We start from the raw sequence: 18,424 nt of genomic DNA, 5'->3' as shown, positions 1-18,424 counted from the left end.
GTACATCTGGCAGTGACAAACACCAAGGTGTGAGGTGAGAGTGATGCTGGTTGTGATGGTTAAGTTTGTGTGTAGTCATCTTCCATTTTGTGATCTGACTGTCACGCTCCAGTTTTACATAATGCCAATTTTTGTATAATGCCCTGGGTCATGGGAATCTAACTAGGTTAAATGAGGAGTAGGTATACATGTCTTCAAAAATAATTTGATATAGAAAAAAAACACAGGCCCTAAAAGTTACTCTCTTCAGTTTCCCTGAGGATTAAAGTAAGAATCAAAAAGAGTTGTATGTGAATTACAGATGTGCTATAAGAGCTCAAAACCATTTAAGTTAGCTTTCTAAAACCTGTTTCTGTGAGAAAATAAATTCTACTAATTTGTGAGTATAATAACTCACAAATATAAATTGTTAATTTGGATATCCTCCATAATTTCAACCTATCAGCATTTAAACAAAGTGAATTGTGATATATACATGTTTCTGTGGGAAAGTAAGCTCAGGCCATCCAAGGTAGCTGTGAGGCTCCAGGCCCTGAGGGGAGGAGCAGGGATAAGGGTTCTAAAGGAAAAAAGGAGGAAAAGCCAGACTACCTTCTGATCAAGGATTAGCCCCTTTTCCTTTCTGCCACTACCGGGCACTGATTACTCTGGCACAGTTTTGCTTCTTTCCTGGCCCTGGCTTTCCATCTCTGAAGAAATTACACAGATCCCAACAAGAATTGTTAGGATACAGCTGATACTCTCCATCACCCTCATGCCCAAGCACATGCAATACTGGAAGACAGGGGATGCGGCTTTAAAAGTCCTTCCCTAGGTAGTCTCCCTCTCCTATCACTATCCTCAAATTTCTTTTCTATGAAAATAAATTTTTGTTGCTGTTGTTGTTAAGTGCCATTGGGTTGGTTCAACTCTCAGCTGCCCTGTATAGCGTTTCCAAAGAGTGGTTGGTGAGCTTGGGCTGCCAACGTTGCGGTTCAAGCTGACCTTGCAGTCCAGCGCATTAACCCACAGTACCACACCAGGACTCTTAATATATATCCCATAATCGCTCTTGATGATCCAATAAAATCCATTTCTATTTCAGAACTATATGGGATAAATGAATCTCTTGAAGAGCTCATCAAGGGAACAGGACTAAGTACCTAAGAATGAGTAGCTCAACTAGGCGGGGAAAGATTTGTAAGATTTATAAGAGCACTGAGGGAGTATGGACACCATGTCAACCCTGTGCTGCTCCAGCTGCCGCAGTCTCCGTCATTCCACAGCCAGTCAAGTCAGATGTTGGGGCCCAGCAGCTGGATGCATTCAGTTGGCCAACTGCTCCTTAATGCTCACCAACAAGTTAACGGGCTACACTGCTTTTCCCATGCACTCAGCAAGCAGACACCTCCTGAGGGATAGTCGGCGCTTGCTTGGCTTTTTCAGAATCTTCAAAGATGACTAACCATACCCTCAGCATTTCCCTCCTTTTCTGTTTTCTAATTACTTGTTGCAGAGAAAAGCCTGTTTTATTCATTTTTGTGCATGACTCAGTACTTATTATTGGAAGAGGAATAAAAAGTAAGGGTTCAGGTTTTTTTGTGTGTTGTTGGTTGGATGATTTTTTAAGACTCTGATAAACAAAGGTGATGTCAGTAAACAGTCCTCTATTGCTAACCTATTTAAACATTTTGCTTCTGGAAGACAGAAGCACTCACCAAAGGGTCCTGCAATCCTGAGGCCGGCTAAAGGGTTGAAAGGAGTCAGTGCAGCTCCCAAGGCTCGGATCCAAACTGGAATTGGTCTGTCTTGATCTGCAAGGTCAGGTCTCTCAGGAAAACCCCAAGGCTCCACTAAAATGAGATGGCTAACCCTGTTGGGAAAGAATATATTTATGTCCATTTAGTAAATTCACCCTAAGACTATAGGGAACTTACATTTAAAATGGAAAGCAGAAGTAAACAACTTTAAAAACTTTCACGTTACAGAGAGGACTATTGGCTGAACAGCTTATATCATGTTCTTATTATGCGTAAACTGAGAATTTGGTAGGATTTGAGAGAGGTATGGTAGAAAGAGGCTTTATTTTTTCAATCTGAATCTAGATAATAAAGAGATGTTTGTTGTGTTTATGCGACACTCAGGTTGTTGTTGTTGTTGTTATGTGCCGTGGAGTCGGAACCGACTCATAGCGACCCTGTACAGGGTTTCCGAGGGTGTAAATCTTTACGGGAGTAGAAAGCCTCATCTTTCTCCCGCGGAGCAGATGATACCAATCAGTGACCATTCAAAAAAATCCCCAAGCTCCCTGTATCTTGAGGCTGATTCTGCAGAAATGAGTACAGGTTAACATCAAACTCATAAACAGTCTCAGACAACAACAGGTATCTCCTATGAATCAATCTTTTTTTTTAAAGTTTTTATTGTGAACTGAGTGATAGTTTACATGGGAGAACATCAGTTTTACACCATTTCATCGCAATGATTATAATCTCCTCTGTGCATCCTCATTCAATAGTATTTGCTTCTTGCTTCTATGTCCTGTGTTTTTTGTTTTTTGTTTTTTTTGGTGTGTGTGTGCGTATGGTGGGGGAATCAATCATTCTTAAAATTTAAAGGAAGTCAAGGGTTCAGATGGGTTCAAAAGGACTCTGAACTTTTCACAAGCATGAGGTAAATGTAACAAGGGCTGAAAATATATGATTATACTCCCTAGTTCTGGGCTTCTATAATTTGGTGAACAGAAACCATCTCCCCACCTACAAAACCATGATATACTAGCAAAACTGAAAACTAAGAGATTAAAAAAAGAGGTATTCTGACTTACATCAGAACCAACTTATAGGGTGGCTGGTGCAACAGAACCTCATTATAAGCTGGGGACTCCCCGTGTCTACATCTAAATGGAAGAGACAACCTCTTACGTAGTGATTCATTTTTAAACTCCCTTTACTACAGTTACAGTTAAGGGGTCTGGACAAGGATGTGAGTAGAATTAATAAGCTAGCCACCTAGGAGAAAGCAGCAGAGATGTATGTTAGGAAAGAGCCAGTACTACTCACTAGTGAGCTACCTCCTAAAGAGAAAAATGAACTTTTGATTAAAATACATCTTACCTTAATAGACTGTCACATTTCTGTTAGAAATTTGTAAAGGATCTATCTTGCTCAGTCCACTCCAGGATCTTACTGACCTGCTACCCAATGCAGGGATAGGCAAAGGAACCCTGAAGGGAGGAGTCTAATCTATTCCTAGTTAAGTGATTATTTTGTTTTTGCCTCTGTTTTTCCTTGCTTTGTTTAATATGGGTCCTCAAAATATTCTCACTAGGTAAAAATGCCAGTTTAAGAAATTGCACGAAGTATACACACAAGGATAAATGTATCCTCAACTGTTCAACCCTTGGTCTTCAGCACACAACATACAGATTAATACATGGCAGATGCTCAGTAAACATTTGGGACATTATGCTTTCTCATGTTTCCCATTGCATATAAAAACATACAAATTTTATACAGTATAGTCAAAAAGTAAGTATAGGAATTAGTCCAGTCTGGATTTTTCTAGTCCCACAGATGGTATCAGAATGTACTCATATTGCTTATATTAATCCTAAAAGTGGGTAGTGAGTAATAAAATCTACTTCGGGAGTTAGTACCAGTTTGTTTGATTTAAGAAAATAACATGGTTTGTAATAGAAAAGTATGTCATACAACAAACTTAAATACCATTCACAAAGCTCCTGCTTCAGATACCCACATACTTATGTTGTTGCTGTTATTAAGTGCTGACGAGTCAATTCTGTCTCAAAGCAACCCTGTATAAGGTTTCCAAGAAGTAGCCAGTGGGTCTGAACCAATGACCTTGCTGTTAGCTGTTCAGTGCTTATCCTACAGTACCACACCAGGATTCCAAATATACTTATATACTCATATATAATTCTTATTGAGGGTTGTTGTTGTTGTCGTTAAGTGCTGTAGAGTCAGTTCTGACTCATAGTGACCCAGTATAGAGTTCTGGAGGAGCAACTGGTGAGTTTGAATTGCTGACCTTGTGGTTCAATCTGACTTTGTGGTCCTGCGCTTATCCTACAGTGCCACACCAGGGGAAAAAAATGAATATAATTTTTAATGCTCAAGAACAAACTAAACTTTAGCTGCATAGCATCTTCTTCTACTACATCTAAAAGACCTCAGAAAATAATTATTACTTCTTTTTGGTTGTGAGGATTTTAAATAAGATTCATCATACAAGGTTGATGATTACCAAAAAGTATCCAGTAAATGTTGTTATTGTTGTTGTCAAGTGTCATAGAGTCAGTTCTGACTCAGAGTGACCCTGTATAGGGTTTCTGAGGCTTCAAGTCTTCTCAGAAGCAGAAAGCCTCATTTTCCCCCATGAAGCAGCTGGTAGGCTCAAACTGCTGCCCTTGTGGTTCACAGTCCTGTGCTTATCCTATGGAGCCACCTCATTCTCAACTAGCTATATGAAGGGCTTTAATTTAAAAGCTCGTGGAAATTTTCCTTTATCTTTTAATTCCAGTTTTTTCCCATAAACTTTTGGAAGTTCCCTTATAGCAGTAATAATGAAAGGCTGACTAGAGCAGACATGATTCCAGGGTATGGGAAGATAGTGACCATAACCATGTGAACAGTGAGTAGTAATTTAACTTTTATTCTTCAAGGAATTTGATTCCAAGTTTGGCCTCACAGATTATATCCTTGAAATGAAGCTCCTAGACAAAAAGACCATCTCCTCACCTGACAGAATTTATGTGGTTTTAATGTATATCTAAAGTATTATAATAATCCAGACCCTACACTCTAATATGCCACAGACACACCTGATGGGATTGTTAGTTCACACTGAGGGTAAGGGATAAGTAGGTGTAAGTCCAATCAGACAGCATATGTGACTCTTCATTCAGACATCTACAGGATAAACAAAGAACCTGCAGAGCAGGAACAAGAGAAGAGCCCATCAGATTCAATACAGAGAGGCTTTCTGATTTATCTTCGTCATTGGAGTAGGTATTGAGGTTAAAGATGGAAAGCAGATTACAGCCTAAAGGGCAGAGTGGCAAACTCCACTGTCTCCAACACATCAGGCCAGCTGCGTCTCAGTGGTAACTAGGGTGTGTATAAACCTGACCTGTAGGAGCTTTACAGTTAGTCACCTGGTAGAAATTACATAAGAATAATCAGACCTGAACCCTAAAGTCCTTCCCATGAAGGAGTCTACAGATCGTACTCATGGAACAAAGAAAGGAACAAGGAAAAAAACATTCTTTCCTGAGGTCAAAGACCAGAAGGACTCTAGTCAGTGCACGAAGAAGCCATTCCAAGATAAAGTTGGCCCCTGGTATTTCCCACTGATTTCAGGCCACTGGGGGGAGAAGAGAACAACTTCAGGTGGAGTAGAAAAGCCTTCCTCTCAAGAGAGTGCGGTAAAAATTGCTCAACGTAGGTCTGTAGAGTCAGGAGACAGAGCCAGGTGGGGCCAAAGGGAAAAGATAAGATGGTCTGAAACCTTTTACTGGAGAAGTGAATGAAGGTCAGTTGTAACATATTCTATTGTAAATTAAAATGAATGGATCTTTTTAAAAAATATTTTCTAAGTTAATAATTTTGTAAATTTCTATAGTTTCCTCTTCCTTAGTTTATTTAAAGCACATAAAATAGATATAATGTTAGTATGCAGTTCTAAGCAAGATAGATAAAAGAAAAGGGATGGCATCTTTGCTTAATCACCAGCTACTCTACTCTACCCTCTGCACCCCCACCTATTGGTGATCACACATTGCTCAATAAAGGATTTACAGAATGACACCAGCCCCCATCACCTCATTTAGAAAGTACTACGTTTTTAAGCAAATAATGTGCACATTATGTGCCTATTGAAAACTGTGTATCCCCATTCGTTTCTGGTGTGGCGCTGTGGGTTAATGCGCAGACTGCAAAGCCGTTTGAACTGCAAGGTTAGCGGTTCAAGCTTACCAGCTGCTACTTGGAAACCCTATACAGGGTCGCTATGGGTCAGGATCGACTCAACGGCACATAACAACAACAACACATACCTTAAACATGTGTGCATTTGTGTCGGTGTATTATATGAGGAAAAATACAGTCGGTCTTAGCTTGTGACCCAGTATGTAGTACTTGCTATGTGAGGTGTATGGGGCTTTATCATTCTGTAAATTACAAATGCCATCTTTAATTATTACACTACTTCATGGTAAGAGAACACAGATGAACTAAAGTAATATATTTTTGGAAGAAGCACTGAGGGATTGTGTCCCCATTTGGATTCACCTTTCAATCACACATAATCCTCTCCATCCATCTGCCCCATTGGCCTTTCTAAAATGGTCCAGGCATTCTCCTGACTACTTAGGTGGTTTCTGAATTCCTCTCTCTCCTCCCAGAAGACTGTAAGCCTTATAAGCTGTTCCCAATTGCTCACCACCATGTCCAGCCTGTAGTATCATATCCAGTACATATCTGATGGATGAACAAATGAAGGACTTGTCAAAGCATAAGGGCAGGGTATGTTGTTGTTGCTGTTTAAGTGCTGTCGAGTCAGTTTCAACTCATAGTGACCCTGGAAAGGCTTCTGAGGAGTGGCTGGTGAGTCTGAACCACTGACCTTGTGGTCCAGAGCTTTTGTCCTACAATGTCACACCAAGACTCTAGGGTGTGTTTAACACCATTTAATTTTAGAAGATGGCTCTGACTTCAAACAACTGCAGAGACTGGTTATGTTACTGCAGCCCAGGAGTCTCACCAGACATTTTATCTTTTCAAGAAAAAGGAAAGCAAAATGGCCCCAAATATCATCATTTGTTGTTGTTGTTGGGTAGTGTTACATAGATTCCTACTCAGAGTGACTCCATGTGACAGAGTAAAACTGCCTCAAAGGATTTTCTTGGCTGTGATCTTCACAGAAGTAGATTACCAGGTCTTTCTCTCATGGAGTCATTGGGTGGGTTCAAACCATCAACCTGTTGGTTAGTATTGTTAAGTGCTGTCAAGTCAATTCCCACTCACAGTGACCCTGTATAGGGTTTCCGAGGAGTGACTGGTGGTTTGAACTGACTACTTTGTGCATAGCAGTCCAGTGCTTATCCTACAGAGAGAGCCACACCAGGACTCCTGTACTGTAGTAGCTGTGCGCTTAGCTGTTGTGTACCTTAAGTCACTTAATATTTAAAAGCAATCCAAACTGCTAATGTATATTGGAATTTAGGCATTTTTACATATATATCACAAATGCTTAATATTCAGTTGTGATCAGTGCCAAGAATCTGGAGGAAAAGACAGGATCACTGTCGTTTTTATGGACAAAGGCAGTTTGCTAATCACAGAGATGCTGACCTAATGTTCTAAAACTTGGCAAAACTTGATCAGTTTTTATTTTTTCTCTACCATGAATCATTTCTAAATAAGCACATTAGACAATGCATTTTCATTCTTTGCCTCCTGTCTTGTAAAAATAAACAAAGAATGAAAGACTGAAGCTTCTCATAAAATACAAAGACAGAAATAGGTATGGATTGTGATACTAAATCTCCACAAATTAGACAATCATGTTTTGTTTTTCTCCTCCATACACTGAAACAAGATGAGCTCTAGATTAGCTGTCTGAAGAGAAAAAAGGAGAGAGGGAGAGAGAACTGCCATACCTGAGGAGACAAAGAAAAAGTCACATCTTCCAAGTTCATCAGGGAGGAAAAGACACAAAAAAATATGCATAGGGATTGCAGGAAATTAGCTGAATTTCACTAGCTCTCTAACAGACCCTATTTTCCAAACAAAAAAGCTTTCTGAAACACAGATTAATTCTAATCTCATGTTGTTGTTGTTGTTAAGTGCTGTTGAGTTAGTTCCGACTCATAGCAACCCTGTACAAGGTTCCTGAGGAGTGGCTGCTGAGCTCGAACCGCCAACCTTATGGTTCAAACCGACCTTGCAGTCCAGCGCATTAACCCATGGTGCCACTAAAAATGGTACCTGGATCAATTAGAAGTTGGGTAAGAGATATCAATTGAGAGGGAGTAGTTCTGTAATTCTTACTGTTGTAGTTATGTGTTGTCCAGTCAATTCCAACTCATAGCAACTCTATGTACAACCGAATGAACCATTGCCTAGTCCTGCTATCCTCACAACTGCTATGTGTCAGTCCATTGTTATTTCCATCCTGTCATTCCTTCTCGATGGGGTCTTCCTCTTTTTTGCTGACCTTCCACTTAACCAAGCATGATGTCCTTCTCCTGGGATTGTTCCCTCCTGATGACGTGTCCAAAGTATGAGAGATGAAGTCTCACTATCCTTGCTTCTAAGGGGCATTCTGGCTGTACTTCTGCCAAGACAGATTTGTTTGTGCTTCTGGCAGGCCAAGTACTTTCAACATTTTTCACTGACACCATAATTCATATGCATCAATTCTTCTAGGGTCCTCTCTCTTCATTCACTTGCACATGCATATGAGGTGACTGACAATATCATGGCTTGGGTCAGGTGCACCTTAGTCTTCAAACTAAAACATTTGCTCTTTAACCCTTGAAAGAATTCTCATGCAGCAGATTTACCTAGTACAATATGCCATTTGATTTCTTAATAATTGCTTCCATGAGTACTGACTGTAGGATCCAAATAAAATGAAGTCTTCAATCTTTTGTCCATTTATCATGTTATGTGGTGAGGATTTTTGTTTTCTTTGCATTGAAGTGCAATCCGAACGGATATAAGCCTGGTCTGCTCATGAGAAAACGTATGTGTGCCTGAAAGAAGCCTGTCTAGCCCTGTTCAAACATTCCACATCACAGAGATGGGGGCCCCAATAATCATCCGTCTGTTTTGCGTGAATGCTGACTTGAAGAAGTGCTGAAGAAACACTTAACACTAAACCCCACTTAATCTGAGTTTTGCTGTAGTTTTAAGGGGTCCCTGACAGTACTATGCACTCAGCTGCTATTGAAGGCTGGGAGTTAGAGTCCACCCAGAGGTACCTTGGTAAAAAGGCTTGGTGATTTAATTCTGAAAAATTGGCCATTGAAATCCATATGGAGTACAGTCCTACTATGTCACACATGAGGTTACCATGAGTCAGATCAACTTGACAGCAAGTGGGTTTTGCTTTGGTTTTTATAATTATAAATACACTATTAGCCATCAATGGCACCTAACTATGTTTGAGTTTGTGAGTCTACCGAATAGTGCTACTAATCATAATGTCAATTCATCAATGAAAATGTGTATAAATCTGTTCAGACAGTATCAAACAGAAATAATTTAAAGCAAGAAATAAGCAAAAATGAGAAGGAATAATAGCAACCTGAATAAATATGTGGGCAGTGTGGACAGTCTGCACTAATGGAGGAGAATGATGCTTCTTATAAAAAAACAAAACAAAAACATTCTTATTCATTGATCCCTTTCCTCTCTTTAAAATGCCTAAAGAGAAGCCATTCTGAAAGGCAAAAGAAGTAACTAAAGTTGTAGGTTTAAATAGCATCTTCATTAAATTATTTCATATCATAATGTAAATAAATTTTATATACAAGGGAACTTCATAAAGTTCATGGAAATATCTCAGTATCTTTTAATTCTATTTTTTCCACAAACTTTTAAAGCCCCCTTGTAGTAGCAAAATCAGAAAGACTACTAGAGCAGCTAATGAAGGCTATGGATCACAATCATCCAATCTGCAATCGATCCTTGGGATAGTGAAAGATCAGGTATTGTTTTGTTCTGTTGTACATGAGGTCACCAGAAGGTACCAGAAATCAACTTCATTTTCTTTCTTTCCCCAGAAATACAGTCAGAGTTTTCACTGAGAGTAGAACACAAGGGAACAATAAAACAATTAACTCTAACAAGTCAACACAAAACCAAAAACCAAAGTCACTACCAGTGAGTCAATTCTGACTCACAGAAACCATATAAAGGAACAGAGTCTCAACTTTCTCCTGAAGAGTGGCTGGAGGTTTTGAACCATAAACCTTGGGTTTAGCAGCCCAATGCTTACCCTGCAATGACACTTATTGTTGTTAAGTGCCGCTGAGTTGGTTCTGACCCATAGCAACGCTGCACAGGAGCAGCTGGTGAGCTTGAACCACCGACCTTGTGGTTCAAACCTACTTTTTAGTCCAGTGCATTAACCCACAGCACCACACCAGAAAGCCAGCTGTTGTTGTTGTGTGCCATTGAGCCAGTTCCAACTCACAGCAACCCTGTATGAGGGTTTCCAAGAATAGCTGGTGGGTTTGAGCTGGCGAACTTGTGGTTACCTGTCCAGTATTTACCCTACGGTGCCACACCAAGACTGAAAAAAGTCAACTAGGAGAAGAAAATTTGTGTTTCTATTGAAAGAGCAGGTTTATTAGTGGACAAGACTATCTCATTTAGGACTAGGAATGCTCCAAAACTCTGGTGCAAACAATTAAGTTTAGATTAAATCATTGCACAGAAAAAGTTGGTTGCTCTAGAGAAAGAAACTTAAAATATACCAGGCTACCATTCCATTCTGCATGTCACATTCTGTGTAAGTAGCACATCCAAAGGTGTGCCATGTGGCACCCTCACAGGTGCATCTCCAAGCTCGGCTGCAGAACAGAACATCATCTGCTCATATGCAAGTTCAAGTTGAAGCTGAAGAAAATTACAAGTCCATGAGAGACCTTGACTATATCCCATTTGAATTTGGAAACCATCTTGAGAATAGATCGGATGCATTGAACACTAATGACCAAGAACAGACAAGTTGCGGGATGACACCAAGGACATCATACATGAAGAAAGCAAGAGGTTACTTAAAAGATTGGTAAAAAGAAAAGACCAAACAGATGTCAGAAAACACTCTGAAATTTGCTTTTGAGTGTAGATTTGTTAAAGTAGACCAAAAAAAAATGATAAAGTAAATGACCATCATCTTATGTCTCACTCACAGACCTCATGTTAATGGTGACTGCAATTTTTTGCTGAAAACTAAGTCCCACGGAAAAGTGCACTGACAACACAAACATGCTGATCCTCTTTTTTGTCTATTTGTTTCCAAAAGATGAGTCAAAGATGAGCTTTTCTTCTGTATTAACTCAAATGTGTGAGATCTTTTCTCTACAATAGGCACAAATATGAATCTCTTCCAGTCTTGCAAATTTCTTGGCATAGATGAATGAGTGCCTCTAGTGCTACATTCACTGGCTGAAATATCTCAGTTGATATTCCATCAATTCCTGGATTGATATTGGCCATTTCGAATCAGACAGTCATATGAGGCTTCAAAAAGTTCATGAGAGGACTCCATTATCTCTAAATTCTCTTTCTTCCATGAACTTTTGAAACCCCCTGTTATGATCCACTGAAGGAGCTCTGGTAGCGTACTGGTTACGAATCAGGCTGCGAACCACAAGGTCTGCAGTACGAAACTACCAGCTGCTCTGCGGGAGAAAGATGAGGTGATCTGCTCCTGTAAAGATTTACAGCCTCGCAAACCCTGTTCAGGGTTGCTATGGGTCGAAACCAATTCAACGGCACTTAACAACAACAACAACAATTATGATCCACTATGCCAGGAATGACAAACTGAAGAGGAATGGTGTTACATTCACTGTCAAAAAGAACATTTCAGGATCCAGTCTGAACTTCAACACTGTCAGTGATAACTTAACGTCTACATGATTACAAGAAAGAACAGTTAATACAACTGTTCTTCATATTTATACATCAACCACTAATGTCAGAAAAGAAAAATTTGGAAAAAATGTACCAATTTCTTCAGTCTGAAACTGACAAAACTTGCAATCAAGAGGCACTGATAACTACTGCAGGCAGATGTTCGAAAGTTAAAAACAAAGAAGGCTCATTATTTGGAAAATATGGCCTTGATGATAAAAATGACCCTAGAAATTGAATGAGAAAATCTTGCAATACCAACAACCTATTCTTAAGAAATACCTTTATTTAACAACATAAAGGGTGACTATACATGTGAATCTCACCAGATGGGATACACAGGAATCAAATTAAAATATCTGTGCAAACAGAAAATAGAGCACCTCCATCTCATCAGTCAGAACAAAGCCAAGCTCGGCTGCAGAACAGAACATCATCTGCTCATATGCAAGTTCAAGTTGAAGCTGAAGAAAATTACAAGTCCATGAGAGACCTTGACTATATCCCATTTGAATTTGGAAACCATCTTGAGACTAGATCGGATGCATTGAACACTAATGACCAAGAACAGACAAGTTGCGGGATGACACCAAGGACATCATACATGAAGAAAGCAAGAGGTTACTTAAAAGATTGGTAAAAAGAAAAGACCAAACAGATGTCAGAAAACACTCTGAAATTTGCTTTTGAGTGTAGATTTGTTAAAGTAGACCAAAAAAAAATGATAAAGTAAATGAGCTAAACAGAAATTTCAAAGGGCAGCTTGGAAAGGCAAAGTAAAGCATTCTAATGAAATATGCAAAGATCTGGAAATAGAAAAACAAAATAACAGTCTAGACATTTCTGAAAAAACTTAAAAAAAAAAAAAAAAATCAACCCTCGGATGTAACATTGATGGATTCTATGGACAAATAATAAACAATGAAGAAAGCACCAAAAAAGGATGTAAGGAATACACAGGGACACTATATGAAAAAGAAACGATCCATATTCAACCATCTCAGGAGGTAGCATATAATAAAGAACTGATGGTATTGAAGGAAGAAGTCCGCCCTGCACTGAAGACACTGGCAAAAACTAAGGCTCAAGAAATTGACGGCATACCAACTGAAATGTGTCAACAAACTGAGGTGCTCAGACATGTAAGCCAAGAAATTTAGAAGACAGCTACCTGGTCGACTGGAAGAAATCTTCCTGTGCCCATTCCAAAGAAAAGCAATCCAGCAGAATGTGTGAACAATATCATTACTGTCACACACAAGTAAAACACTGCTGAAAATCATTTAAAAATGGCTGCAGCAAGACATAAACAGAGAACTACCAGAAATGCAAGCCAGATGCAGAAGAGGATATGGAATGAGGGATATCACTGACGGATAGCAGATGGATTTTGGCTGAAAGCAGAGACTACTAGAAAGATTTCACCTGTGTCTTACTGACTATGCAAAGGTATTCAACTGTGAGGGTCATAAGAGGTTATGGATAATATTGCAAAAAAGGGAATTCTAGAACACTTTATTGTGCTCATGTGGTCCCTGTGTACAGACCAAGAGGCGGTTGTTCAAACAGAACAAGGGGAAACTGTGTGGTTTAAAATCAGGAAAAGTGTGCATCGGGGTTATATTCTTTCACCCTATTTATTCAGTCTGTGTGCTGAGCAAACAATATGAGAAGCTGCACAGTATGAAGAAGAACAGTAGGAGGATTGGAGAGAGACTCATTAAAAACCTGCATTGTGCAGATGATTCAACCTTGCTTCCCGAAAGTGAAGATTTGAAGCACTTCCTGATGAAGATCAAAGACTTTACTATGGATTATATTTCAACATAAAGAAAACAAAAATCCTCATAACTGTGCCAATAAGCAACATCATGATAAATGAAGAAAAGATTGAAGCTATCAAGGAATTCATTTTACTTTGGTCTGCAATCATCACTCATGGAAGCAGCAATCAAGAAATCCAATAATGTACTGCATTGGGCAAATCTGCTGCAGAAGAACTCTAAGTGTCCAAAAGTAATGATGTCATTTTGAGGACTAAGGTGTGCCTGACCCAAGTCATGGTATTTTCAATACCCTCACATGCATGTGTAAGCTGGACAATAAGTAAGAAGAATTGATGTGTTTGAATTATGATGTTGGCAAAGAATATTGAGTATACCAAGGACTGCTAGAAGAACGAACAAATCTGTCTTGGAAGAAGTACAGCCAGAATGTTCCTTAGTGAGGAAGACTTTGGATAAGTTATCAGTCAGTACCAGTCCCTGGATAAGGGTATAATACTTGGTAAAGTGGAAGGATGAATGTCAAAGGAGACCCTTGATCAGATGGATTGATACAGTGGCTGCAAAAAAGAGCTCACACATAGCAGCAATTGTGAGGATGAGGATGGACAACATGCACAACTAGGCAGCGTTTAATTCTGTTGTACATAGGATTGCTATGAGGCAGACTGACTTGACAGCACCTTACAGCAAGGTAGGCTTGTAGCTTCAAAAATTCCAGTATTGTTTGATTCCATTTTTCTACCAACTTTTGGAATCCCCTCATATTTTCTATAGAGATAGGAAACCAAAGAGTAGATATTACATAATTTGCCCTACATCACAAAGATAGCCCGAGCACCTGGTCATCTAAATCCTAATCTTATTTCTCAATACAGCTGGATTCAGCAATCCTGTACAGTGTTTTCAAGGCTATAAAACTTTATGGGAGAAGAAAACCTCATCTTTCTCCCACAGAGCAGACGGGTAGATTTGAATTGGTAACCTTGCAATTTGCCGGTCAACTTGTAACCCACTATACTAGAACTTAAAAAAGTTAGGAAAAGCTTGCTAGACCCATGACACCACAACAATTTTACTTGTGGTTTAAATGCTACACATTCTAAATGTAACAAATAGAAGGTCCTTTTTTAAGTGTTTTACCAAAGCATATGTAAGGAGCTCTGGTAGCATAGTGGTTCCGAATCAGGCTGCCAACCTCAAAGTCAGCAGTTTGAAACTACCACCTGTTCCACGGAAGAAAGATGAGGCTTTCAGCTCCCGTAAAGATTTACAACCTCAGAAACCCTATGCTGGGTTGCTGTGCGTCAGAACCAACTCCACAGCATACCACCACCACCACCAAAGCATATGTAAAAGGAAGAGTCAACATCATTATTTCAGCTACTAAATTGGCCATTAGTTGCAGCCATTTGGATTATGTTGTTGTATGCTGTCAAGTCGGTTCTGATTCATAGCGACCCTATATAGGGTTTCCGAGGAGTGGCTGGTTAGGTTTGACTGTCAACCTTGCAGTTCAAATTGACTTGTGGTTGAGTGCATTATCCTGCAGCAGCACACATTTGGCATATAGGATCTTGTAAGACTCAGAGACTAAAAGCCACTTGAGATGGGAACTAGAGAATAGTATCTGATGCCACATATATAATTCTCCTTTTCCTGTCACTTACCTTGATGGATACTTTAGTGAGTAAGCAGCAGCCAAGAATCCACCCAAGTTGTGTCCAAGCAAGATCACTTTGTCCAATCCAAGGGCACATCTCCACTCTTCAATGGAATCTACAAATTGATTCTCCACTTCTTCTGCATCACTGTCAAACCTGGGTCTACTACTTCGTCCAAAGCCCAATAGGTCAAATGCATAAACAGGCCTATTGGTGGAAAGATCTTCAAAATTTAGTGCCCAGAGTCCAAGTCCTCCTCCAAAACCATGGAGGAGGACAAGTGGTGTCTTATTTGGAATATTGCAAGAGAACTTCAGTGTCCATATTTTGTTTCCATTAGATATACAAACAGGTTCTTTTTTGTATATGCAGGGAACACCTAATGAAAACATAAAAGAGAAATTCTGCTTAGCTTCATTGCTCCTGAGAAAGGGAGTACTGTCAGAGAAATAAAAATTAATCATCTAGAAACCATTTCATTTTCAGACACATGATTTTTACCTAAATTAATTTATATTAGCCCTTTAAAAAGAAAAAAGAAAAAAAAAAAGCACATTGTAATTTAATCAAATCTTAATCCCCATGTTATACATCTAAGTGGAAAGTATCAACTGTGGCCAAGGTCTTTTGACAAGTCACAGTACCTCCTTGGACTTCTTTCCACATGTATCAAGTAAGGGTACATACTCCAATAACTAAAGAGGAACTTAGTGGTCACTATGTTCACTATTTTAAGGTTCCTTGCTTTGTAGACAATAACAAAATCAGAACACCTTGGATATGTAGAACATTTGACAGATTAAATATTGAAGATTGAAGTCATACTTGAAGGAAGCCTTTCTCCCTAAAAAGTAATCATAAATTTGTTGTTATTGTTGTTGTTAAGTGCCATCAAGTCACTTCCAACCCACAGCAACCCTGTATAGGGTTTGCAAGGAGTGGCTAGTGAGTTTGAACCACCGACCGTGCAGTTCAACCCAACCTTGTGGTCGAGTGCTTACCCGACAGCCCAACACCAGGATTTCATCATAAATTCAGAGAAGGATTAATGGTATGGGAATGAGGTGGCTCTGTAGGATAAGCACTTGACAGGGGAAGCAAAGTCAGTAGCCCACTCACCACTCCATGGGAGAAATTGGAGGTTTTCTGCTCCCATAAAGATATATATAGCCTCAGAGACCCTATACAGGGTTGCTTGGAACCAACTCGATGATACTGAACAACAACAATGCTCTCTGTATTCAAAATGTAACTGAAATCTTAAGTCATTTCAAAGCTCAGTGGAAAAATGTCAGTAAAAACTCCTCAGCATGAAGCACCAGGTAACCTAAGTTCCAAATCCCACAATTTCTCTAGAAATTGCAAATAACTACAATTTTGTAGGTAAAAACTCTTACCTATCTTCACTATTGTGGGACTAAATACTTCAAACTACATATATACACACACAAAAATTAATGTAATTTGAAATTAATTTATATAAATATTGTTGTTAAGTGTCACGAGTCATTTCAGATTCATGGTGATCCTGTATAGGGTTTTCCTAGGATAGGCTAGTGGGTATGAAACACTGACCTTGTTAGCAGTTCATTGCTTATCCTATTGCCTCATATCACAACTGATATTATATGCACTCATAAGTTTTTTTTAACGTGTATTCATCTGCAATTAACAGTTTCTACCCTTTAACTAAAGAAGCCATCTCAGGTTCTGTACCCAGATGATGGCAGCATGCATTCAGCATATTCACAAAGATCATGCCCCCAAGTAGAGGAAATGCCACCAGTTTAGAAAAGGAGGTAATCCGGAATTAGTGCCAAGCCAAACCACGTCAGTAGTTAGAACACAATATTGTTTATCCCATAAAAACCATCTGTAATATTTACTAGAGAGTCAACCCCACTGTATTAATTGGTTTTCACATATTTAGTATTCAGTAGCAAATCAACATACTTAGTAGTTGCATGAACTGGGTATCTACAATGTATTTTTTTATTTGGAAAAACCATAAGGACGTTCTAAGCTTTGTAAATAATTGTTATATGGAATAAGTAAAATTCATTTTCCCTTTAAATTACATCCAAGATGGCTAATCTTTCCTTCCTATAGATATATCCAGTTATGATCACTTACTTCTGAATCACACAAATATTTAAATGTACAAATGACAACAGCAAAAATCACTTGTATAAAGAAAACGGAATTGCAAATGGATTTACTTCTCAACTCAGTTACCTCATGTGAACTTGAAAGAAACAGAGGTAGACACACATCTGCATCTATTATATTTGTATGTGAACTGCACCACTCAACCCACTCCTCTAAGTTGTCTCAGCAGGACAAAGAGCACAATAAAGACCACTGCTTGAAAGTATAACCACAAATACCTGGAAATACATGGATGGCACAAGTTTGGGTAAATTTCAATGTTCATAAGAAGCATAAAAAGTCTCTGCATCACTTTAAATGTACATTTAAGGAATCCTAAAATTGGTTGGTATAGCTGTGTGTTGTTGAGTTGATTGCAACTCATGGTGACCCCAAGTGACTGAGGTGAGCTGCAGAGTATCCTGTAATCATAATAGAAGCAGGTCACCAGGTCTTATCCCCTGGTGAGTTCAAACCACCAACCTTTCAGTTAGCAGTCAAGTGCTTAGCCACTGGGCTTAACCACCAGGGCTCTTCCTAATTGCTCATTCTATAGGTTATGAAACCTGAAGCTAAAAAAAGTGTCTTACCTATGATTCTATTGCTACCTGGTTGTAGATGTGGGCCTAGAACTAGGTTTCTAGTTCCAGTTCCGGTTCCATGTTTGTTCCACAGTACAAAGCATACTCTCTTTCAGCATCAAATGCCATGGCAAACAGCAACCTGCCCGGGAACTCTGAGGCTCATCTAGAGCCTGTTCTCAAACTGCACTCTCAGGGCCTCTTGCAGGTCCCTGACACCCTTCAAGAGGTCTAAAAGGTCACAAGTATTTTCACAAGAATATTAAAACTGTGTTTGCCTTTTTCACGTTCATTCTCTCATGGATATACAGTGAAGTTTTCTAGAGATCACACATGTAATTACCCAACAGATTGAATACAGAAGCAGATAAGAGAATCTATCAATCTTATAATAATAAGCTGGACACTGCAGCGATTTACAAATATGAAAAAATGCCACTCTTCTCACTACATATATGGGAGAAATTATTTTTCATATATATGTTACTTAATTAACCTGAAATAGGTTTATTATGTTATTTTAAAGTAAATTAATAAATTAACATATTTTAATTGGTCCATTTTAATTTCTAAAAAAACTCATTTTGAGTTTTATT

The 18,424-nt window shown here is 39.0% G+C and overlaps 1 protein-coding gene across 1 annotated transcript in view; it reads right to left on the bottom strand.

Moving 5' to 3' along the window:
- Nucleotides 1-18,424, bottom strand: part of ABHD5 (abhydrolase domain containing 5) — a 38,736-nt gene that overhangs the window by 6,930 nt on the left and 13,382 nt on the right. Inside the window, exons 4-5 of the mRNA XM_006868832.1 lie at nt 15,106-15,478; nt 1,698-1,852 (exon numbers count right to left, since the gene is read on the bottom strand). Coding sequence (XP_006868894.1) covers nt 1,698-1,852; nt 15,106-15,478 — 528 coding nt within the window. The remainder of the gene's footprint in view (nt 1-1,697; nt 1,853-15,105; nt 15,479-18,424) is intronic.

Source organism: Chrysochloris asiatica, unplaced genomic scaffold (assembly GCF_000296735.1).
Source record: "Chrysochloris asiatica unplaced genomic scaffold, ChrAsi1.0 scaffold00124, whole genome shotgun sequence".
Lineage (NCBI taxonomy): Eukaryota > Metazoa > Chordata > Mammalia > Afrosoricida > Chrysochloridae > Chrysochloris > Chrysochloris asiatica.
This window is presented reverse-complemented; position numbering and strand designations above follow the sequence as displayed.